The sequence below is a fragment of the Corvus moneduloides genome, chromosome 20, assembly GCF_009650955.1.
Source record: "Corvus moneduloides isolate bCorMon1 chromosome 20, bCorMon1.pri, whole genome shotgun sequence".
Lineage (NCBI taxonomy): Eukaryota > Metazoa > Chordata > Aves > Passeriformes > Corvidae > Corvus > Corvus moneduloides.
In genome coordinates, this window is record NC_045495.1 from 125,501 (window position 1) to 150,747 (window position 25,247).

A 25,247-nucleotide genomic window follows, 5' to 3' on the forward strand; every position below is an offset into this window, starting at 1 on the left:
GCTGTTTCTAGAAAGTTTTTATTTGCCAGGCTCTAATTGTGCAACCCACCCATTTAAATTAATATGAATCAATCACAGAATGTCATAAAAGCGTCTCAAAAAGAAACTGCTGTTAACAGTACAGAGAGGTGACACATCCAGTAAATCACAGTTACAATAAACCCAACACTCTTTATTACCCCACATGCACACTTCCCTTGCCCCAGCACTCCTGACCATGAATCACCCCGTGTGACTGTTGATGAAAATAGCATTTGCTTCCTTCTTGTCCAGCAACAGAGTGAAGCTCTTCCCTAGCTGAGGTGAGGGCAACTTCTCCCCTTCAAGAAACTTTCAGAACATTCTTTTCGGCAAACAGGACAGTGAAGTGCTGTCCTACAGCTTTTAGCTGGAACCAGTTTTAGAGGAGTTTTGGTTTGCATGAACTGAGATAGCCAAGCTCAGTGTCATCTACCTATGCAAGCTCCCCTGTATCTTACTCGTAAGACAGAGCAGGGCAAGCACCTTGTATCTGGAAGCAATAACCTGCTCCTTCCCACACTGTGAACTCCATCAGAAAGCAGAAAAAGTCCCTTTCTCAAATGCACTTAGATACCTAGAGATGCAAATCAGCATTAAGTGGTGACTGCCAAAGAACAGAAGGTGCTCAGCTGTTCCTGGTTTCACTTTGTTCAAACAAATACTGTTATAAGTTTCAGGTGGTGACAAATATCTGTGAGCAAGCCACTTCTTGGCACTAGAACTGGCCTCTTCCTTAGATAGACCCTGCAAGTGGAAGCGTGCTTATCCACATGCTCCACCATTCCCCAGAAGAAGTATGAGGCTGCACCACATGCAGCCAGCTGGGTAGACAGGGAGCCTTTGGTGGCACTCGGGAACAACATTCAGCAGAGAGTTTATGGTGCTAAGCGCCCTGAAAGAGCACAGAAGATAAAGGCATGAAAATCAATTCTTGAAGCAGTTTTCTGCTCAAAAAAGCACCTGGTCATTCTGCGGATAAATATTTCCCTCACTTTTACATAAAAATGTGTTTTTCCAGTTCCATAAAGAACATTCACATTAATAACAGAACTACTGAATAGCCTACACACAATACCATGCTATATGCCAGATCTTCTACACAGAATTCTATGATTCTATAACTTAACACCTTGCACCCATTATCATGAGGTGGAAAATCAGCATGGGTGCAGAATTTGACCCTTATGTCCTCACAACACCTTGGTGAGGTAGATAGGTTCCATAACATCTTCTTTAGGAGGGGAAATAGTCAAAAAGAGGTGAACTGGCTTGCACGGGGGTACACAGCAAGTCTGGGAGCAAAACCCAGGTCATACCCACACATCCTTCTACTCTAAGACACAGCTTTACCTCCCACCCGCCTCCATCCCCAGGGCTGAAGGAAAAGCGTCCATGTACCACTGAGGAAGTACACCCAGCCCTACACCAATCATTCTGTAGACTACTTCTGTAACAGAAATGGCATAAAGAGGTTACAAACTATTACAAACTACTTTTCTCACAAGACATGAATTCCAAAGTACACAAGACAACTCCCACTGCTGTCAGCCAGCACAAGCACTAAAATCTGGATCCCTAAATTTTTTCCAGGTCATCAATTAGAGTCTTTCTCATGTCTTGACTTTGCTCAAAATTCCAGAGTTAATTAATAAGGCACATCAGGGGCTAATCCAGGAACTTCTGCAATAGGTGTGAAGTCCTATGGACCACTAGTCATCTCCAGGCTGGCACTCAGAAAACACTGGTTGGCATGTGAAATCACACATGTGACTGAGGGAAAGGCTCCCTTCCCTCTAATTGCCACAGTGCAAGAAGCACAGAGCCAGCCTTAATGCATCATTGTCCGAGACATCAGCTGAATCATGACCAGCATGGAATTATGTTATCTCAACCCTCAATAAAGGCGTCTAAATGCAGTGAGACTTAGGAGTGAAAACAAGCCAAGAGAAAGCGTGCTGGATTTTGACTTGGAAGGATCCCACCACATGGCTGCGGCCCCACTAAAACGTAAGATAGCACAACATCACATACCCCTTCTTCACTAGACCAGTGACAACAGGGATTTCTCTGTACAGTTGCTGACTTGTAGATATAAGGAATAGGTAAGGAATGTTCAGCCCCTGCCTGAGTGCAATGTTCAATGCTAATGATTTGCAAGTACACATAGTGATATAATAGTTCAAACCATTTCATCCAACAGCCTCCCCTCTCTTTATTGAAAGTTTGATAAATCCTAATTCTTGACCTTGATTGGAGGAACAATGGATCATTTGATCATACTTATGATCCCGACACATGATCCTTAAGGTTGTATAATTGCAAACACTTTTGGCTCCAGCACAACTGGAGCACGTTTGGGTTGGTTCAACCCTGAACTGATGTGTGACTGCTGGAAGGCAGCAAACACCCAACACTGGATCTAAAGTGGTGATGAGACTCTATACAGGACTTTAGGCAATAGGGAGTAGTAAGGGTCCTTTCCTTGTTTAACACACAAATTCTTCACCGCTCACTGATTTGTTGTGCTGTTTGCCCAGGTTGGGAATGTGTCCAGGTCAAACATAGGTCTTCCCCATGTGTTGATGGCCAGTGTGACACAGAAGACTCCAATGATGTTCATCACTATTCCAGATCTAACCTGTGAGGAAAAAAATCCAACAATAACCAAACACCAGCACAGCAAGTCCAAACCAGCAACACCCAAACACCAGCACAGCAAACTGCAGCGAGGCCTACTTGTACATACACAAGAAAGATGGTCATATAAATCACAGAAATAGCCATTGTATCCACTGCCTTATGCTCTTGCTTAGGTGGAGATACCAGGGAACACACTGTGCAAAGTCTTTGAGCACTTTGCTATGTATATAATGAGTCTAGGAGCTTTAAGGCATGTGTAATAAGTTGTTCTTATTAGTTAGAGAACTGCTTATGCCCTCTTCAAGTGTCCAGTTAGAAAACCAGTAATGTTTGTGTGTTCCGCCCAGAACCTGCCCTGTGTGGTCTGGCAGAAAATCAGAGGACCAGAGCCAAGGGCTACTGATTGCTACCTTCTGCTTTCAGCTCCAATGGAGACAAGGCCTCAGACACTCGCCAAAGCCCCAGAACACTGCAGAGCATGCCCGCACTTTAACCCTTCAGGTTTCAGAGACTTATGATTTGTCAATTTTTCATTTCACTTGGGCCAGTCTGTATGTCTGCCAAAGCCTGTGAGAAAAGTTCTGTTACTTCAGAGACGCAAATTTTTATCACAATATTAACACTGCAGAAGAGAGGGGCATAGGGTGGTAGTTACAGCCTGTAAGAGCTTCCTAGTACTATGGAAACACTCTGCAAAGAAAATTAAGCTCACCATATTTCAGGAAGAAAGCAATGGAGAATTTCAGATAAGAGACAAGGCATCTTACCATATCCAAAACACGGATGTGGCCGTAAGAAAACACTATTGCATTTGGTGGTGTTGCAACAGGTAGCATGAAGGCAAATGAAGCACTGAGAGTACCAGGCAGCATAACATACAAAGGGTGGATCTTGACAGATGCAGCCTGAAATGAAATGGAGAGAATATCACTCTGGAGGTGTTTGAAAAGAAAAGTATAAAGGATCAATCTACCCCAGACCACTGAGATACATAGGCTTATTTTGTTTCCTTGTATTACATCACCAGAATAATTTACAAACATTTTATTCTGAAATCTGTATGTGCTTAAACATAACTTTGCTGTTGTTTCCTGTCTCATGATACTTAAAAACAAGGTTTGATTCTTTCATGTTGTTTGTTTTGCTCTATGGTATAATTTGGAGTTCTGGTCAAATATATCCAACAATCTTTTCTTTGACCTCAGACCACCCTTTTTCCAGGGAACACAGGAATGGGATTATAATTACTAGGCACACGGAGTGACACTCTAAGACTTTACATAAACTCTGTTGGAATCAAAACTTAAGTGCCAATTTAAGTCACTAATAGCTCAGTACCTTGACTGGGGTAATTTTACTTTGGTGAAATAGTCTAGAACAAAGTGCTTTTCCTTTCCCAAATAAAGAACAAACTAACCTATTTTTCTCTTTATGCCACAGTTTCTAATCTGCTCAGAAAAGGCAGCAAAACTTATCAGGTTTTCCTCCCTAAGTTTTAAAATTGTTCTGGGTTCCTATGAGAAATGACACATTACTAATAATCAGGCTTACCACTTTGTGTATTTTAGCACAAAATGTGAAGATGCATCACTCAAAGGCATCATCAGAAAGTGCTGGATTTTGTTTTGGTTTGGGTTTTGTGTGTGTGTGTTTTTCCAGTTCTAAGTGATGGTTCAAAATGACCAAAGTAACTGATGTTTGCTGATCTGTATTGCAAAAGGGACTTCACTTTCTCCAGGGCCAAGGCACACACCTTACAGAAGGCACAACGTGGCTTCCTTTTAAGTGAGGAAACACTGGAGCAACATCCAAGACATTAAATGTAATATTGCTTTGCCACCCAGTTTAACTCTGATCTTCCAGCTGACAGGACAACAGGATGGAAGCAGTCTTACCATGGACGAAAAGACAGGCAGGAAGAGGGTGGCTGTGGCCACATTACTGGTGCACTCAGTGAAGACAGCTATGATAAGGGAGAGCACTGTTGCAATGGCCCATGGCGGGATAGATCCCAGCGGAGTCATTTGATGACCCAGCCAAGCTGAGAGCCCAGAGTTCTGACAAGAAAAAAAGTGAGTTTCAGTGAGGTTTAGAATCCCTGACTCACAAGCAGGGAAGTCATGTTATGTGCAACATTCCTGTCAAATAACGCTAAAGGAGTCCTGAATTATACAAACACCATCCAGGAAAGTACAATGATTTGTCACAAAAATGGAAAGAAATTCCTTGCCAACTAGACATAATACTGTATCCCACTTTTCTGATTCTTCTGGAAATCAAATACTTGCTCACACTTAGGTTACAAAATTATGGTTTTCTTGCTAAACAGAAAGTGTTATTTCTGAGGCCATTGCAAAAACTTAATGTATGGCCCAGAAACTTCTTCTAGGGTTTCTGAAGGTTATGATTCTGTCTGAATGCTCTGTTGTAGGAACACAGCCAGTAGTTGATACAAACAGGTTACAAAATCTCTGACTTGATGGTTTTTAATGCTCTGGAGCTTTAATAATTTATGTATGATGTATGTAGATGAAAGTAAGCCCCCAGAGCTTTAATTTGCCCCATGGTTTAAACCTAATTAGCCACAAAACTTAGATGTGAACACGACTTTCCCCCAAGTATGGCCCTACTGATATCTAAGGCTTGCTTTGATTTAGATGCATCTTAGCAGCGGTGAAGGAAACAGTGTGGTTCACCTCAAGATTCCTTCCTGGTTTGGGAATTTAGCTGCATTTTCTGTGAATTTATGAACACAGCATCAACCCAGGATTTTCTTTCTGAAAGTGGTTTTGGTTTAAGTCTGAAGATGTATAACCTTTAAACAAACCGCAAATGGTTCTGAAAATCTTACAAGTGTTATCTATGCTTCTATTTTTCTAGCCATGGCTGGGATTGGGATGATTACAGAAATAAGAAAGGATGCTTTCCTGGACTGTCCAGACAGTGAAGATCCCAACCTACTTGGCAGTCTCAAAGAGGTAAGATAAATTAAAGAAACTTGGTCAGAGCACAAAAACTCCTAAAAAAGACTCACAAGCGTTCACCTCTCCTCGGTTTTTGCTAATTTAGATCTGCCTCCAGATCTGAACTTCTCTACTGGGTTTGGCTTTGGGTGCATGCCCAGTAATACAGGACTAGATAACAAACCAGGGAAGTTCGCCTTTGAGTCAGAGAAAAACAGATGTCAGGACATACTGCGCTTGCATCAGCCAAAGCAAAACCTCCTCCCAGCAGCAGCACAATGCTCCAGGGCATCTTCCTTTGAACCACATTCCAGTCTAGCAGCGGGGCTGATAAAAATGGCTTTTTAATATCTGAAGTGAGAAATGAAAAGTAGAACATGTTTTAGGAGAGCGAAGACACTTTGTCTCCTGTTCTATAAGATACCAGTGGGCAGATGCACATAACTGACAGATCTGCACAGGGTGAGGGTAACACACGTGAGCACGGACTGTGCCCCAGCGCTGCCCAACAAGTGAGATAGGTGAGCTGCTCTAAAGAACTGCATGTAAATCCAGTGCATGCTTCTGCCTTGTTAGCTGAGTGGGTTAGCTGTTTCACAATATTACAATCCCTCTTTTAAATACCTTCTTCAGTCTGTTCAGAGTCAGACATGCTTTGACTCCAGGCTATGAATTTGGGCTTATGAGCAGGAAGGATAAACAGTAGCAGGGCAATAAACACAGCAGGAGCAGAATCAGTGATATACCTAATGAAGAAAAGAGGATATAGGTTAGAAAATGGACATCTTTCTCCTAGAAAAGGGCTGCCTTCCAGCACTCTAGTCACTGCTCTTTGCCATCTGGGGCTTGAGCAAAATGGGTCGTTAGCTCATGTCTGAGGTCTCTCAGACCTGCTATAACATAAACACAGTAATAAAAGAAACAAACTACAATACACATTAATAACCAGAGTCCCGGATGACAACTCATCCCTCCTGGAGCAGGGTTCCTTCTCTGTGCTGAAGCCAAGATTCAACAGTTGTATCTCAAAGATGGACGTCTAAAGAAATGGCCTGAATGATAATAAACATGTATTTTATGTTCCTAACATGCCATGCACGAACACTATGCAAAGAAGCCATTCAAAGCACAAAATCAATTTTCCAGTGAGTTCTAAGGTATTAGTTAGAGGCAGTATTACCAAATATTCAAATGTCACTGCAACTGATTGGAGCTCATAAAAACAAAATATGAAGGTGTATGTCAGTGTGACTGAGACCAGCATTACAGAATTTTCTCTTCCTTTAGGAGGTTCAGCTTGCTCCATGTCTCAGTCTCCAGCCTTTTCACTGCAGCACAAACTGTCAAATCATAGATAATTGGTGGTGTCATGTACAAGCCATTGGATCAAGCCCAGCAAACATGAAGTCAGGTAAAGTTGGAATTAATGACCCCACACTCAAAATGGAACATATGAGCAAGGGAATCTTTTTAGTAACCAAGAGGGTAAAAGATGGAAAAAACACCTAAGAACTTACTTTTCTCCTTCTGGGAAGAGCCTGGTGGCCCAGCCTCTTACAAAGCCTGGGTGTCTGGAAAACCACAAGAGCACCAGCAATACAAACATAAGGAGGACATTGAATTCAGCGTAAGAGATAGGGCCTAACTTCTTCATTTCTGCCTTCAGCACATTGTATGCAGCTTTTTCTTTGGCAGTTCTCTCTGTCCCACAGCCCCAGCTTTTTTTAAAGCTTTAAGAAAAATGGAGAAAAAAACCCTGTGAGTATGAACATATTAGAGGGATTTAACATCCTTATCACTCTGAAGCTATCACTCTTGGGGACAGACACAGACTACAGCAGAGGCCAGAAATAAAGAAATTACAACAGTGCCAAAGTATTTTGTGGGGACACGCCAGCTGTCACAGAAGAATGGGATCTATCAAAGGATGGCAATTTGGAGTAACCTGGGATGAAAAACTCAGATTTGAATCAATGGCTGCAAACCAGCTTTGCCAGCTCTCCTAGGGCTGAAATTCACAGATGAGAGATTGAAAAATAAAAAGGCAGCTCTGTCTGAAGATTAAGAATGTATAAGGCTTTTGCCTTAGTGTACCTCTCATGAACACAAAAGGTTTCCAGACCTCAAAATTTCTGTGAAACGGACCTGCTCTCTGCTACCAAATTAATAACTTGTCAGTGCATTTGTTTTACCCAGATGTCTCAGTAAGCTGATCTGCACTAATTTACTGAGGGGTTTACACAATGCTGTGTAGATAAATACTCACTTGAGTCCCATGAAGGAGCACTGTAACCAAAGCCAAGCTAGCACCAACATCAGGATCATGTTTGGGAATGCAAATCCAAACCAGGAAGCAAAATTCACAATATCATTATTGTTGGGGTATAACCTGTAAAGAAATGACTTTCTGTATGAATGTCAAAACATTTAGTAATCTACTCTCCCTTTAATATGTGCTAGTGACAATTATACATGTACATCTAGGACAACCATTACAAGCAATCATAGGCAACATCCACAGCCTAACTGAAGTCACGGAGGAAGACAGCCTGATTTCAGAGCAGAACTCAAATGATCCTCAATTTCCCCCGTGTCTTACTTTGATGCATATAGGAGCTTATGTTGATACTTTATGTCTCAGTCAGACAAGTGTGGCTGAAAGATCTCCCATACATCCTAGGTACCTTTCACTTCCAGCACACCTGCTCATTTATCCCAAGACAGGATATTTTTTCTTCCTCCCAATTCATTCTAATAAGAGAGCAAGAAATGTCTTTCCTGAAATTAATACCTGCACTTCTGCTGCCTTCAACAGAAGAAAAAGTTGCTAGTTGGCTTGAAAGAATGAAGACAGTGTTTTAAGAAAGGCAATTTTTGTTCTTCCCTGTGTCCACCAATAATGATCAGAGGAAAAATACCAATAGCAAACTTCCAGCTGGGTATTAAAACCAACAGATAATGTAGCAGCTGAGGCTGAAGTCCTTTCAAAACAAGGAAGCAATGTTGAGGGACTGATGTTGAGTCTGCAAAATTTCCACTGTGGATTGGGTGTCATGGAAATCAGTTCCCAAACTCAGTTTAGCAATGAGAGTACAACACAACTGTACAGTTTCCACAGGCACAGTATGGAGGAAGAGTATTATAGGAGGGGCCAAGTTCCTTCTAGCGCTCTTCAGTGTGCTTATAAGTAATCTACATTCTTCTGGTGCTCTTTACTGCAGTTCCTCATCTGATGTGCTGTATTTCAGTTGAAAAAGAGGACACACAAGAACCAATATCTCATAATCAACCACTATTTCCAATTTTCTCAGAAGACCTATAATTCCATCACAAAGCCTCCTTTTAAAAGATGCTGAGGCAAAAAAAATGAGGCCCAACTCTTCATACACATTTCTCACTCTCAGCTCCTCAACTTATTGCTTAAAGTTCGCAACTCAAATTGTCATCTAAGGCCAGTCAACTGGTCACAGAAACAGTACGACAGTATAACTAAAAGAAGCAGCAAAAATGACTTACTGATTCATCTGTCCTTTCAGTACCATGTTTGGACCTGTTCCAGTAAGTGTTGCAGTTCCTCCAATGCTGGCAGCATAGCATACACAAAGTGTCATTCCCTTGCATATACGCTTCCTCATTTTCTTTTCCTCAGAAGATCTGGGGTCATCAGGGACTTGTCCATTGCTTATGGCTAGACACAAAGAAAATGACTTGCCTCAGGTAAAACTGGAAAGGCAGAGAGTTCAGGATAGGGCCTGTAGGCTCAGTGCTTCCAGTTTGTATGTGCCATTTATTTTAATTTAAAAACTCACAGACATGTCCCTAAATACTTTGGACTAATGTTCATGAGGAGCTGAAGAAAGAGGCTGACAGTCTGGGTTTACATGATCCAAGGACGCTCTTGTCCACATCAGTGCCACAGTTCCTCATCAGTAATTTCTTATTTCACAGAGAGGCTTACCACCAGCCAAATATTGTAGTCACTGGAACCATTCCAATCCCACAGTGAGAACCCAACTAGCTTTAACAGATATGAATACAGGCAGAAAAAACCCCACTGAAACCCAAATCCTTGCTTGGCATAACTTAATCAATATGTTCTGCCAGTTTACAATAACCATGAAACTTTACTGCTGTGTCCACTGTTCTCTGAAGCTAACACTCTAATCTTGAAGTCTGACTGGACTAATGGAGCAGGACAAAGAAATTATGTCAATTACAACCAACTCAACAATATCAAAGGGTATTTTTTGCACACTCTAATTATCTTCACTACACTTGGGATCTGATCTTTAATCATATTTAATAATATAGCCCTCTGTAACAGCACAGCAGAGCAGCGAAATGAGAGGGACTGAGTTTATGCACATATTTCAAATGAAGTAAAACCTACTGCAGAACCACAGTATTGGCAGAGGACCTTGAGGTAAGATCAGGGTAAGATCACACACAAGAGCAGTTTGTCTACTGTGAGTCAAATTACACCAGTTCCTCTTTTCCACGTGGCTTTTAAAGTAGTCCTCTTTCTTCTCCCCACCTCCACATACAATCTGGTCAATAAAGAGATATTTATTACCCTAGAACCAAAATAGATTGTGTTCACATGATTTTTTTCAAATAGCCCTACATGGCTTAGAAGCTGAATCCTCACTGATAATCACAAGATTTAGAAAGTGGGATGCTAGGGGTGTGGATGGTTATTTCCCACAGGATATGCTTTTCACTTCCCTAAACAGGCAGTTAAGTCTGGGGAAACTGTAGGAGGATGACTCCAGCTCAAAGGAAAGAACATAACAACCTGTCTGGGATCTAGCACTAGCATACAAAATGGCAGCCATCAAAATTGGAAGCTATTTTGTAAAACCTAAATGTTATGTATTTAGGGGGTTTCAGTCAGGTTACCATCCTCTTTCCTTGGAAAGGGTACACAGCAATCCTAGGTAGGGGAGCTGCGAGTGTAGCAAGCTCAGTAGCATCAGCTTTTTGGTGAGCAGGCCCTTACCATGCACTGCAGTGGACTCTGATGTGCTCTTTTCTTCCAGCTCAATAACTGTATTTGTTTGCCCAGCTGCTTGTTCCATCATGGTCACATCATACTCCGTGTTGTCCATTTGATCCAGGACAGCCTGGACAATGGGAACCATCATGGCAGTGGTAGCTGTGTTACTTATCCACATGGACAGGAAGGCAGTGACTATCATAAATCCCAGCATGAGGCTGAAAAGAGAGAAAAACGCAGAGGAGAGGGGAAGAGAGTGAACAGACGCTGCTAAGCTTTGTAGTCACTGTAATTTGGAGAGCAGAGCCCAACAGGGATGTGTGCAGCATCCAGTAATACAGAGCAGGATCAGACTCCCTTCTAGGACAGCTCTGCCACCTTCACTGAAGGAATCCCAGTGCATGATTAAGTCTGTCATAATTTTGTCCCCAATGGCAAGCCTCTACAATTTAGTCAGATGCTAATTTTGGATAAAGGACAAATAAACTATTCCTGTTGCTAGACTTCATTTCTGAGAACTCTGTCCAAGTACAGCTCAATTGGTTCTTGAAGGAACCTTTCTCTGCTGACTGTTAAACGTTATCCCTAGGTCTCTCCTAAACTGAGGTAAGAGGTAAGAAAAAACCAATGGAATACTCTTACAGTGCAGGTTTCACCCCAAGAATCAGAAGGACCCTCAGTGCAATCCTTTTGTGAAGATTCCACTGTTCAACAGAAATTGCAACAATCAGCCCTCCAACGAAGAGCATGTTTGTGTCGTTTAGGTACTGCAAGCAAACCTGAAAGACAGAGAAGGTAAGTCGGGCCCAAATGTTGCTTCTTACTTGCTTCACTAGTGCATTTTGCCTACTACCCTCTCAAATCCACGGACTGGACCCAACCCCACCCAACACTGGCAGAAGAGGCAGCTGCTGCCTGAGAGCTCCCTGCAGTTTCCTGAACCCTTGATCACCTGTGTAACTGCTGAATTGCCTGTGCAGGAGCTCTTTGTGCATCATTGTGCAAAATGACACTGGATTCCTAAAACACAGCTGGGGGCTCAAAGTATGGAAGGCACTGGAAATGTCAAGCTCCAAAATGGCTTTCTCAGCACCTTCAACAACCACACCTGCCTTTACCAGCTTGTTGGGCAGTAGTGAAGCTGGGCTACAGAACCTGAATACAGCCTCTGCCTTGGACTAATGCTCCAGTACAAACAGTCCAGGATGAGTTCTGGAGAGGACACAGCATACCTGCTGGCACCATGCCATCTATCCTCTTAGAAGTTTGTCCCATACATTTTGAGATCTCCCAGAAGATCTGTCAGCACTACTTTCTCAGAGGTTATGAACACACAGACTGCTGGCACTAGTGGGATGCTCTCCAGCAGGATCCATGCCCAAAACAGACCCTTCCCTCTACCACCTCAAGCCCTCCCCTCTTAACAGTTTGGGCAAATGTGTATGTAGTTCAGCATCTTCCCATATAAGAACCCTGAACACTAATACAGACTTGTTGGCTAAATATTGATGAGGGATCAGAGCACTGGATTTCCCTGTATCAGACCTGGATTGCATGAATGAATTCCTTACTGATTTAGAGCTCTGAACTCCAAGCAGAGGGAAAAATACCACTGGCATGAGGGAGGTGACAGCCAGGGGAATCACTTCAGTGCACCAGTACACAGCCATGATGATGATGATATATGCACATTTGGCCTCCTACAACATAATAGAAAACACATTTAAGCATTAGAAACTGTTTTTAAAGATAAGAAATACATTGGTAGCTCTTACAAGTGGCTCACACACTCCACTGTCTGTAGCTTAACAAATTACATTGAATGAGGACTTAAACTTGTGCTCTTAAATCATGTTCTGAAGTCACTTGTCTAAAAACATCTTTTTGACCAAGAAGACCATAGTGTTTGCTTTAATCCATCCACACAATATAAATGCTGTGAGAAAAACAAATCTTTCACCATGAGGTAAGTGCACAGTTCGCCATGTGCAATTACCTCTTGGTGGTTGAGGTCAGCAGATTTTACATCTAGAAGCCAAGAACAGCAATATAGAGTTAATTTTTCTAAACGGATGACCAAGTTTCCCAGTGTGGATGATTAGCTTGCCTGAAATTCACAAGTCTTTGATGTATGTCCTGTAACATAGCTGAACTCAGAAACTATTTCACTGAATAATTTAAAAGTTCTCTGCTTTTTAAAGTAACTACTAAAGTAAAACTCTTTTATAATTTTTTTTTTTTGGTGACTAAGCACATTAGAGGTATTAAACAACTTTCCCAAATCTTATGGTCCCTACCTGCTAAGGGGATTCCCTAGATTAGAATTCTTGCAACCTGTCTTTTTGGGCTGTGGATCAGGCATTTCTGTATCCCAGCCTTCCGTGGTTTGTACTCTAAAAATTGTTGGGAGAAGCAAGCCTTCATTAGCTAACAGTGAACTGTTTGAAAGCTGAAGTCAGTGTTCTGTAGTTCAGTATTTGCTCCTATTTAGGGCATGTGTTTATAGGATTTTACTTTAATACAACAAATATGACTTTATTGCTAAAATAAATGGTGTGACAGTGACATTTAAAAACTGACATCAGGTGATATTTATAAGTAGGGCTGCGTTTTTCTTAACTTTGTTGAGAAGTTTAAGAACCAGGAAACACCTTTCATAAGTAATTTGAATTTTTTTCCCCTCAGGTACAAGTTTTGAAAAAAAAAATTTCTTCAGAGACTAGAAGATACCAGGCAGATCCTATTGAAGTCTCTTCCCTTTATACATATAAGGTGAGCCCACAATACAATTCATGCTGTACTGCAGTAATGCAGGGCTAGAACTGACTGTGGTTAATCTGTTGCTAGTATGAAAGACAGATAAACAATTCTAAGTGAATAAAATTCAAAACACTGGGTTTAGAGACTAAAGAGTAAATAATTTATGTGGAGTTCAAAAATACAACCAAGCTTATAAATTAACTCCAACCACCATGGCCAATTCAAACGACCAAAGATTTGGAATTAAATATGTATTTGTACTTATATCTATGTTTATCTGTGATTTATGGGAACAGTCACAGAATGTCTCTTTGATGTTTCTGTACAGTTGACACAAAATGCAGTGACCTGCCTCCTGGCTGAGAGATGAAAAAGCAGTCACTGACTGAAGTATTACTTTCCCATTGTGAAATACTGTAATTTCTTAGGTTATACTAATGACACAATATGCCTACAAATAATGGCAAACTGAAGACATATTTAATTTTTTTTTTGAAATTATCTTTCCTAGCTTTGACCAAAGTAGAGCTTAACAGTCAGGAATTCCTCACTATATAAAGCACCACCATTCAACTGAAAGGCCAGGTTGGTATTACTTAGGTAAACCAGAGAGCTGGCAATTTGGTTTATAAGCACAGATCAAATTTTCCTGTACTTTAAAACAGACTGAGCAACACAAGTTGCTCAGAAGAAAGGCTGGTTTTAGCATTAGAATAGTCTCCAAAGCTCTAGTAGGCTAAAATAATGCGAACTGAGCTTTCACACTTGGTCAAGAAGGCTACAAGACAATGAAGGCCATACTTCCCTGGGTTATTCCAATTTTATGCTGGTGTAACTCCAGTGAACGCAAAGGAGTTGTGCCATCGCCATCCCTGGAGTAAGATGGATGAATTGGAGGACATGGTATTTGAAATCCTGACCAATACATACAACACAGCGCCGGCTCCCGACTGCATCAGGATGGAGAATGTCAGCAAGCAACGTGCTGGGAGTAGCAGAGCCTCAGCAGAGAGCTGGGGACGCACTCCTGCCCTTCAGCCCGCTCCAGTCGCTACGACATAATGCGGGACCATTTCAAACGCGCCGGCCAGCTACGCATGGGTTTGTCTTGGCCCAAAATGAATAGCATCTGTTTGGCACGATGGGTTGGGTCCATGGGAGCCACAGGGAGCAGGGCCGGAGACGGGTGGAGTGGGGATCACCTGGGGGGCAGCAGGGCAGGAGCCGGGCTCTGTTCCCGCAGGGGCCCCGCAGGCACTTACCCGCGTGGGCACAGCGAGCGGCAGCGGCAGCAGCAGCAGCGGCGTGAGGAAGAGGATGGCGAAGGAGCGGTACCTCAGCAGGGGCCGCAGGCACGTCGGGGCCATGTTCTGTGGGGTGACACGGTCAGGGCGCGAGTGGGAGCAGCGCGAACCGCCGCCGCTTTAAGTACGGGGCGGGAGGGGACGGGAGGGACACGGCGGGGGGGACACGGCGGAGGGACGGGAGGGGACGGGAGGGACACGGCGGAGGGACGGGAGGGACACGGCGGAGGGACGGGAGGGGGGACGGGAGGGACACGGCGGAGGGACGGGAGGGGGGACGGGAGGGACGCGGCGGAGGGACGGGAGGGACACGGCGGAGGGACGGGAGGGGGGACGGGAGGGACACGGCGGGGGGACGGGACGGACACGGCGGGGGGGACGGGAGGGGGGACGGGAGGGGACGGGAGGGACGCGGCGGAGGGACGGGAGGGACACGGCGGGGGGGACGGGAGGGGGGACGGGAGGGGACGGGAGGGACGCGGCGGAGGGACGGGAGGGGACGGGAGGGACACGGCGGAGGGACGGGAGGGGACGGGAGGGACACGGCGGGGGGACGGGAGGGGGGACGGGAGGGACACGGCGGGGGGACGGGAGGGGGGACAGGAGGGACACGGCGGGGGGACGGGGGGCCACACGTCCTGCCCGCCCCGCCGGGGCCGCCCCGGGCGGCGGTGCGGGTGAGGGCCGGCAGCGAACGAGCCTCCCCGAGCGCCCCGGGCCCCGCTCCGAGCCGCCCTCCCTGCCCGGGGCGCCGGGACGCGGCGAGGGGCCGGTCCCGCACTCCCTCCCTTGCGGCCACCTTCGTGCGGGGCTTCTGCAGCCCCTCCATGCCAGGGAAGTTTGCTCAATGGCCGTGTATCAGCTATCACACCAGTCGGGAGAATGTTTTGAGAACGTTCTCCCTGCTCGCAGAGCCCACAGAAAGGTGCCAGCAATCAGAGATTCTCACAGAGCGCATCGCGTGCAGGGACCGAGGTGCTGACACGGCCCCTTTCGGGAGCTGGACTTTCGGGAGGTGCTGGTGACGCCAAGGGAGGATCGTCCCTCGCTCATTCACACAGTGGTGGGGAAGGACTGGGCTCCTTTAGGGAAATGGAGAGTGAAAACCACAGTGGGGGTCTCCCCAAAACAGAGGTCTGTGCAGGCATGCATGGCTGTGTTTTGCTATTATTTTGAGAGGCATTGTGCCTCTGGATCTGGGTTAAAAATAACCCAGGAAGGTTAACTTGAAAGGTTATTTTTAATGTTGTTGAATTCAGTGGCTTCATCTACAGCGCAGCCTTGGAATCCAAAAGGATGATCCTACTGACAGTGGCCAGCACTACTGAGAGGGCAGAAAGGAACAACCAGAGGGACCGGAAACTAGACAGGGGACAAACAAATTGTTGATATTTTAGGTTTTGCTTCTGGGATGGCAACAGCCACCTGAAATGAAGTCAGCAGAAATCATATCTCAACAATTTGATCCTGCAGTCTCTTAATACAGTCTTACCAAGCAGTTACTCACAGAAATAAAGAATTTCAGATTCCACAGCAAGTAATGAGGGAGCTCTGACTACAGCTTGCACTCTTTATCCTCTGCTGACCAGAGGAACTTGAGTGACAGAAGTTCAAAACAAGACACTCCAATGTTACTTTTCATTTATAAAAGCAGTGAATGCCCACTAAGAAAAACAGTAGCCAACCGGATCTGGACAGATTCCAAATCTTCAAACCTTTCGGAGCAGTCCCTCTGGGTAACTTACCAACACAGAGGAAACTTCACACCAGTGCAAAGTCTAGAAGAAAGTGGGGAATCGGCCAAAACTTGCATTCCTGTGGCCTATCTCCAACGAAAAAATGGTTCCTAGTCAAAAAAGAAAAAGGACTACAAGCACTTAAATAAGAAAATGCAAACAGTTAACTCTAATGGAGTTGTTCTAAGGTTAACTCTGATAGACCAGTGCAAATATGATTTGTTGTTTTCTTGTTTCAATAAGATGCAGTGAAGAAAAAAGAAAATAAAGAGGAAGACAACAAATGTGTTGATACCTTTGGATGGACTAATCTTGTGAAAGGAGACTTGCTTGCTGTGCCTGGGGGTGAGACACGGGACTCCACGGGCAATTCAATTAGCTAATTCATGCTTCCGTCCTTTTTTTGTCAATATAGAAAAGGGAATCAGTATTCCTTTATTGTGTGGAATTATTGCAAACTTGCCTTCAGTGTGCCATGCAAAGTCCATTCAACAGTATGGAACAAAACAGAGAAATAAAGACTCATAGAAAAGAACCAGCACCTGAATAATAGAGAACCAGATTGAAAGGTAGTGGATACTGTCTGCTGCTGCTTATGTAGCATTGGACCAGCAAAGGGTGTACCTTGGGAGGAGAGGGAGAGGCATGCGAGAAACACAATGTTCCCTAGGTTTCTTAGGATCAGCTGACTTTGGACAGGGATGAGAAGTCGGTGCAGGCCTCCCAAGAGATTACAGAGCAAAAAGGAAGGAGAAAAGGAGGGAAACAGGGAGGTGTCAGTCAAGACCAGTAAGTTCCTGACCCTTAGAGATAAATACCCACTTCATACTGCTTCTGGCAGAGCTGCTTGGTTGAAAAGTGAGAGATATCTAGGAAAAACATTGAGTGCAGATTTGAAAGAAAGCATGCCTAGATTTCCTTTATTTGAGCATCTTTTTATCTGAGACACTGGTCCTACACTAGGACACTGTAATCTTTTCATGAATCAAGACCAGCACTGATAAGCTGCCTTTAGAAACTTTAAATTTAAGGCATTCCCAGGACTTTGATTAAAGCAGCAGTGGGGAGAAATCTGAAGCGGGACCATGGAAATGTGCAACTTTTACTTCTTTACTTCTTTTGCTAAAGTAGGCTCCTTTTTTAGAGGTTTACTTCAGGAGGAGAGCAGGTTTGTTGGAGTGCATGTGGAATATTTGTTCATGAACAATGTCAGGGCTGACTGCTGAGAAGAAATCAAATTAGTGCCAACTACAGTTCCTGTGGAAGTCTGCTAAGAATTCAGCGAAAATCAAGCAAAGCAGCTGGCTGAGGGAGAGCAGCAAAGCCAAAGTCCTGTACTGAACTGAACCTGTCAACTTGAAAGGTAAATTCTGACCTTGTTACCACCTTGTTCAAGCCATCCTGCCACTGCACACTTCATCACTACTTTATAAACCACAGAAGGTTTGCATGTGTCAATTCATGTTCTGTTGTAAGGACCAGGAGGGTGAGAAGTTGACTGAATACAGATGTTAGAAGTACGTCATCGTGTATTATGGCAAGCTGCAACAACATTGGCAAAAAAAAGAATACTGAGAGAGGACGAGAGAAGATGCCTACATTCAGATAAACAGGTGGGAAAGTTGTGCAATGCATAATCAAGGTGGGGAAAAGAGGAATTTACAGTACAGGCTGAGACTCAGCACAGCGCTAAGGGATCAGCACAGAGAAACACAGAGGAACATGTTCCATTTGGCAAATATTGCAGCTGTTCTCCATCTCCCTTACGCTTCCAACAAAGGTGCATTTGGCACTGTCTGGACGTGAGGGTGCTACAGGAGTGGCAGCTCTTTCGTAGCATTGGACGATGAGCTTCCTCTTCACTGTGCCAAGGAGAGGACAGACAAAGTTTTGGCTGCTAACTTTACAGAACTGGTTTGACAGCTGGGTAGAGGGAGCTGCAGAGAGCCTAAGCACTTCCAAAACATTCAGGAGGAATTTTAGGTGGTCCAAAGAGCATTCAAACAAAAACCTCCCACAGCCTGAAATTTGGCTCATGCTAATTGAGCACTAATTGCAAACCTTCAAGAAAAAGGAATCCTTTCCTCCAGTCAGTACGGCTCTGAACATAGTAGAGAGCAATGGTTTTAAATACTGCTTTAAAGGCAGTGGGTAAAATTAACTTTTGATTGCAGACATCATTTAGAAGCAGAAGATTGTAGCATCCTTTGGGCCAAATTTGAATAATGTGCTGTTCTTGTTCTTCTTGGTAGTAAGTTTCAAATCAGTTTTCAAAGGAATTCAAATTTTTGTATTACAAAGAGGCTTAGGCACGGGTGGCGACATGAGGTGGAACCAGGAGCTGAATCAGGTCTCCCTTCAGAAAACCCTTCTGGCTGCAAGACACCACTTCTCCCATTTGCTGTTCTGCTGCCCTAATAAACACAGGTATTTTGAAGCGTGTCAAGAATCAAGGGTTTGAGTAACAGAGCCAAGCCCATCTTGTGGCTCACCGCCACTAACCTTCCCTGGCCTTTGCAACGTTTTCTCAGCTGGTGGCTCTGGGGCTCATTTGATTTAACTTGACAAAGAAAGCAGAGCATTTTTCTGCTGTTAGTGAGCTGAATAGGTTCAATGAAGTGTTCAGTGAGCACCAGAGCCAGCTCAAGAGACTGGGCCAGTTCTGGCTGGGCAAGGAACAGCTGTGACAGGAACAGCCGCATCTTTCAAGACAGCAAATGCCAAGATGAGCTTGACAGCATTGTCAAACCACATGCAGAGTCTTGCAATCTTTTCTTTTATACTTCAGATACCAGAGGCAATGATGTGAACCATGGCCAAGAGTTGCAGTCAGAAGTGGGACACTGCTGAAGACCAGTTAAGAAAGGCTGACCTATATTGTCTGGTAGAGAAAGGGACTGGAAGTCAATCCCACTTAGAAAGTAGGAATTCCAGGATCAGTCCAGGTGGAAAAATTGAAAAATAAAGATTTTGTTATAGTTTAGTTCATTCCCGAGAAGCTGCTTTTCTGATAAATTGCACTCTCTACAAGGCAATCCTCCCACTTACTCCAGTTATTGGTGGATAGGAATGGTCTGTAAAAAGGTGACTTTACAGGCAGCAGCTGGTTCATTTAATTACAGATAGACATATTTTCTGCTTCTAATTCAAATGCTGCCCAAGCACACAAGTACAGTTTGCTTGTTCTAAAGCAGTCCATTTGACCTAGATAACTGCTACTCTCTCTCGAGACAAAAACTCCTCACATTCTTTTTAAGTTCTTTCATGTTGCAGGCTCCATGCAACAGCCAGAGGTACAAAAGTTTTAACAAAATAAAATTAAACCAGGATTGTAAGATGTATCATATTTGACACTGAGAAACAAAAATTAAAACAACTGACCCTGAGTCATTCTAGGACTTAGCAGAAAAAGAATGTTTTCTACTTAGGCGTTTGAAAATCACATTTAAAAAATAACCAGCTCAGAACTTACCTCTACGTGATTCTTGCCTTAAAAAGATGCCTAGAAGAGGTCTTGTATGGTAATTTTATGCACTGGAAGGTTTACACTGAATTTAAATAGAAAGAGTTATTACCAGCATTCAGAGAAAACCACTCTTTCATTGCTCTCCATTTTCCCTCCATTCGGTACTTCCCAGCTACTGCCAGTCCACTGTGCTGCTTCAGGAGTAGCTTTCAACTAAGTTCCCAGTGGAGTATCTGATATTTTTCCAAGAAAAGCTCTTGAGACTCTGAACGAACAGTCCTTTCGGCACAATCCCTGTGCCCAACAACTTTCTACATAAAAGCCCTCATTATGAATTTTGAGTCAGTGGGGTTTTCTCAGGCAGTGTATGTCGCTGATCAGTCTTTCTAGACCTAGAACTGGTGTTTCCCATATAGTTAGTGCCCTAAAGCCCATTCAAATGCTGTGCAGGCTAACAACTACAAAAGAAAAAAGATCCAAAAGAAAATCATGTTAAAAATTTGATTCAGAATTGGCAGCTCTGTAACCTCTCCCTTAGCTGCCATCTCATTAACATATTTGTTCAAAAGCCTTTTCTCTGCTTCATTACATAATTTGTTTTACAAAATCCAGATAAACATTCATTATTCCCAGATTTAAATAATGGCTTATTGCGCTTCCTTTTTCTTCTTCCTTCATTTTTCCCAGAGAAAAATGGGGGACAGAAGGGGCTTGTTTAGATGGGAAATGAACCACACCAATTTCTGAGAAACATCTGTGGCAGCTGTTGTCTATGGCATTATGATACATTGTGCAAAGTCTAGTGAATAATTATTTCTGATACTCCTGCAAGGTGGAAGAATTAATATTAGTGCCCCTACCTGACAGACGAAGAAGGTCAATTAGTATTTTCTGTATCTCCTGTATCCCATTGTTCCACACTGGGTAGGGTCTGTCACATCAAAGACACTGCTTACATCATATAGCTATAAGGGATCAGTTGTAGCAGCAGGTACACAAATGCTTGACCTTCCTTCCAAAAGGCATTGAAAACATGAAGTTCTGTTCATTTTTCTCTTTAACTTATATTTCTTCTGAAGTTTCCTATGTAAAAATGTATTGCTGAGGTCCAGCAAGAGACAGGACGTGCTGTTCCTGGGGCCTTCGTGCTGTTGGTCCATCCCAACCACAGCAAGGTGTCCCCAGGGAGGAAAGGCAGTGCTGGCTAATGCAGGTTAGAGATTTCACCTGGCACATATTTGGATACCCTGGGTCCAAGGGAAACTGGGGAATCAGTGAGGCCTGGGCATCTGCTGGGGCATGGCTGAGCAGCCCATGCTGTGCACTTGGGGAGGAGAGGCTGGGGACCAATGATGGGTTTTCTCCCCTGTGGTGATGGAGGGAAAACACCTCCCCGTGAGCTGGCTGCTTTTTCCCAAGGGAAACAGCATTGCCCCAGGGAGGCCAAGATGGGTTTGTGGGGCCAAATACTACCATGACCAGCCCTCAAGAGGCGAAGCGGATAGCAGCATGCCCCTGCCCTCCTACTCACCACAAGCCAGCCCTGAGGCCCTGCAGCCTGGGAGGGACCTCATGTCGTGCCTCCCTCCTCAGGGTGCCACAGGCTCCCTCAACTCTGGGCCAGAGCATGCCTGGATGCTGGGGGCAGAGGCCAGCCAGACCAGCACCAGCGGGGTGGAGGAACCCTGCCATCTACTGAACCAGCTAATGTAAATCAAACTTACATGGGAAAGAAGCAAACTGAGGCCCCAGAGTTTCTCTAAGGACTAGCGAACTAATCTGTGTGTGGAACTCACACTGAAAACCAAACCCCAATACTTCTCTGGCAATGCTGCTGTTTCTCCTTTAAAGAATTTTTTGGCTAACAGCTGTTTGGGGTGGAGTTACTGCAACACAGCCTTTCAGTTTTTGGGTTTTTTTTCCTCTCTGCTCTTAGAAGAAAGGATATCCAGCAGAATAAAAAGAAAAATGTCAGGAGAGAGCAAGTCCTGCAAAAATTGGTAAGAGATCTTCACTCCTACAAAGTGAGGGGGATTTCAAGAGTTCCTAGGATTTTCCTTAGTGTTATCCGGGTCTCCTGTAAGAGAGGGAGCAGAGGAAGAACCACACATCAGGAGTACACTAGCCATTGAGTAGGAAAGAAAAATACTTTGTATGCATCTCAAATTTCCAAGTTGCTGCTCTCTTGCTACTTTGCTGTGCAGAGGTTTCTTTCACATCCTTCTCCCCTGCTGCATGTTCTCTCTTTTCAGAATACCACTGTGGGCAATTTTGCAGTATCTGGCAGAGAGAGGAGTCAGTGCATGGACCATGCCAAACCCAGCAGCTGCCTCAATTTCCCCCCATGACTGATGGTTCTTTCTGTTGCTATGTTTGCAACCAAGTGATAAAACATTCATTTCTTTGTTCAGGGTAATTGGCCATCTCTCATAGATGGCTGAAAGGGGCCATGAGGATTGCAGAACTTGATGTGTCTTGAATAGTAGCAAGGCCATTGGACAAACTATACAAAAGAAAGATGATTAGCTTTCCCTCTCCCAGAAGAGACTACACTCCACCTCAAGCTCTTAAAGACACTAATTTTTTTTGATATGCTGATGACCTGTGACTCTTGCAACATTCTGCTGCCACTTCCAACCCTTCAGAAACATGAGGTGAGAAGTGACACGCTGGACTTGGCTTCCTATCTGCAAAGGGCCATACTTACACAATCACTGCTGATGTCCCCAGTGCCCAGGATCCCAGTGCCCATCTCTGTATTCCAAAGCTTCTTGAACTGTTGGCCACAGGTACACTCTTGTCTGTAAAGTGTGGAATTTGTTAATCCCATAGACTATTTATGCTCACATCCACACAAACAAGATCCATTGCTTATAGTCTGCTTCAGTTTTAGGAAAGTAATAACCATGACGGAAATAATTAATTTTAAGCTCAAATCCTGGAAAGTCTTCAGCAACTGTACTTATTTGCTGAAGGCTCATGTTGTTCCTGCTAAGCAAATAGTAAGATTATATCCAGTTGCCTCCCTACTGAATATGATGGCTTGTTGAATATAATGTTAAATTCTCCTCTGACATGACTGTTACTTATTTTTCTAGATCAAATGTCTGCATTGGACAACTTTGCAAAATGCTAGGATGAAAAAAAATCAAGCCACAGGGAAAAAGGTACTGCAGAATTTCAGAAATTTAGAATAGATTTCCTCATTCAGGATGATTCTAGACTGAGTTAACAGGAACAATGGGATATTTTGCAGAGGAAGTGCATCTTGTAAAGCTAATACTCAGAGTATCACAAAGCTCTTTAGATTCCAACGCACAGGGTGTTCCCATGAGATTGCACTAAAGAAGCATTGCTGCAGAGCCAGTCTGTTTTCACTCTCCTGACTCAGACTAATATGTCTTGTGCCTCACAAATCAATCTACTCTGAACAGTGCAGTACTTTCCCTACTGAAGCAGAGACCAGAATATCCTCCTCTGGTTTTCAGATCCTGGCAGAATCATTTCCTCTTGGTCCAGTTTAATTAAGTGAAACTGAAAGCTGTTGTTCTCAATCTGTCCTTTTTCCACTTTGTTCAGTAAATGATGTATTACTTCTCCCTGTAAAGCTTTCCTTTCTGGGTGAATTAAAGAGAAAAAGCACCAAAGTGAGAAATAGGGGGTATGTCTAGTTTTGAATTACAGGACTCTGGTCTTGAAATGAAAGTGAATACATGGTAATAACATGGATTATTTGAACTGCATTGCGAGTTTTTATATATTGTTCAACTGAGTGATGACATAGGAAGGCTGTAAACCTGAAACTTTAAAACCACTCATAACTGGTCTTTGTTTTCAGAAGACTGTTCCTACAGCATTCATGACTAAGTCTGGAAATAGAGGCACGTCTCCAGATTGAAGCTTCAGCTCATCTTTAGGAAAAGGCACTGAAAGTATGATAGCTTTATCAGCAAATAAAAGTGTAAACTTGCTACTCTAGATTAAGAACAAAGACTGACTCGGATTTTTTATTCCTTATCAAGAGAAGCATTTAAAGGTTTCACCAGAAAACTGTAAAAGTGATGGGGGCTCAACAGCTGTCATAATTTCAAATATTTCTGTGTAAGCTTGCTTTAGGAATGTAATTTTCCCACCCACTTCAGCAGGGAGAGCAGTTTATTTTAAAATACTTGTTCTGGGGAAGAGAAGGAAATAAGGAATTCAGAATAGCTTGTCATGTTGAGTGCCACCAATTCCTCTTGTACTCACTGATAGTTGAGAACTTTGTGTTTATCAGGTCATGGCCCAGTGAAAGTAGAAAACATTAAATCCTGCTCTCCATCACTTCAGTGAGCCACTGAACCCAGGACCAGCACAAACATCTTCATCTCAGGAGATGACAGACAGATCCTGGGATAACTGAGGGCATTCGTCTCCTGAAATACAAGTGGAAACTGATAGAGTCCAATGGCAGGAAAATGGATGCTCACGGGACAGCAAATGGGCAGGAACAGGCAGGTAAGGGGATGGTGCACACACCAACCCTGTTACCCCAAGACCACTGCAGACTGTCTTTGTGCTCTGTCACAGGTTATTGTGAGAGCAAACGGGGTCACACCCCGTACTGCAACACCGGGACCAAAGTTACTGTATCTGGAAAGAGCCACAAAACTACCTCAGATCACAGGGCCGGCTTTAGCCTTCCAGCCTTTCCCTCTGGAGGGGTGGGAAGGCCTGGACTATTGAAGAAGTATTTCCTCCGCGAAGGCTCGCAGGGTGTTCGGTGCTCGGTACTGCGGCGGCACCGTGTGGCTGGTGGTGGCACCGTGTGGCTGACGGTGGCACCGTGTGGCTGATGGGGGCACCGTGTGGCTGGTGGTGGCACCGTGTGTCTGACGGTGGCACCGTGTGGCTGGTGGTGGCACCGTGTGGCTGACGGTGGCACCGTGTGGCTGGTGGTGGCACCGTGTGGCTGATGGGGGCACCGTGTGGCTGGTGGTGGCACCGTGTGGCTGGTGTGGCACGGGCACCGTGTGGCTAATGGTGGCACCGTGTGGCTGACGGTGGCACCGTGTGGCTAATGGTGGCACCGTGTGGCTAATGGGGGCACCGTGTGGCTAATGGGGGCACCGTGTGGCTGGTGGTGGCACGGGCACCGTGTGGCTAATGGTGGCACCGTGTGGCTGATGGGGGCACCGTGTGGCTGGTGGTGGCACCGTGTGGCTGACGGTGGCACCGTGTGGCTGACGGTGGCACCGTGTGGCTAATGGTGGCACCGTGTGGCTAATGGGGGCACCGTGTGGCTGATGGTGGCACCGTGTGGCTGACGAGGGCACCGTGTGGCTGATGGGAGCACCGTGTGGCTGGTGGTGGCACCGTGTG

The 25,247-nt window shown here is 44.4% G+C and overlaps 1 protein-coding gene and 1 long non-coding RNA gene across 6 annotated transcripts in view; one reads left to right on the forward strand and one right to left on the reverse strand.

Annotated features, from left to right (window-relative positions):
• SLC13A5 (solute carrier family 13 member 5) lies at window positions 1–20,089 on the reverse strand. Of its 4 annotated transcripts, XM_032130055.1 has the most exons (14): window positions 16,430–16,519; window positions 15,634–15,766; window positions 14,643–14,750; window positions 12,192–12,320; window positions 11,263–11,399; window positions 10,624–10,838; window positions 9,141–9,312; window positions 7,891–8,013; window positions 7,142–7,354; window positions 6,249–6,370; window positions 5,857–5,975; window positions 4,557–4,718; window positions 3,429–3,566; window positions 1–2,659 (listed from the first exon to the last, which is right to left on the reverse strand). In XM_032130055.1, exons 1-14 carry the CDS (start codon window positions 16,495–16,497, stop codon window positions 2,531–2,533), a joined length of 1,968 nt encoding a protein of 655 aa, XP_031985946.1. In that variant the 5' UTR covers window positions 16,498–16,519; the 3' UTR covers window positions 1–2,530. The 4 variants fall into 4 exon arrangements, with proteins under 4 accessions (XP_031985946.1, XP_031985947.1, XP_031985949.1 ...); XM_032130056.1 differs by lacking the exons at window positions 15,634–15,766; window positions 16,430–16,519 and adding an exon at window positions 19,996–20,089; XM_032130058.1 differs by lacking the exons at window positions 15,634–15,766; window positions 16,430–16,519 and adding an exon at window positions 19,893–19,980.
• LOC116453999 overlaps window positions 15,728–25,247 on the forward strand; it is a 16,119-nt gene continuing 6,599 nt past the window's right edge. The window contains exons 1-5 of one of the 2 annotated variants that reach the window (XR_004243983.1): window positions 15,728–15,818; window positions 15,944–21,886; window positions 22,298–22,540; window positions 22,985–23,053; window positions 23,725–24,383. This is a non-coding gene — a long non-coding RNA (uncharacterized LOC116453999). The remainder of the gene's footprint in view (window positions 15,819–15,943; window positions 21,887–22,297; window positions 22,541–22,984; window positions 23,054–23,724; window positions 24,384–25,247) is intronic. The other variant, XR_004243984.1, reaches the window with a different exon arrangement.

Coding starts and splice junctions, on each gene's coding strand:
- SLC13A5 (XM_032130055.1), bottom strand. CDS start 16,497: ATGCAAGTTTTGGCCGATTCCCCACTTTCTTCTAGACTTTGCACTGGT. Junction 15,767..16,429: donor GTGAAGTTTCCTCTGTGTTG/GTAAGTTACCCA, acceptor ATTTCCCTAAAG/GAGCCCAGTCCTTCCCCACC. Junction 5,976..6,248: donor CTCTGAACAGACTGAAGAAG/GTATTTAAAAGA, acceptor TTCTCACTTCAG/ATATTAAAAAGCCATTTTTA.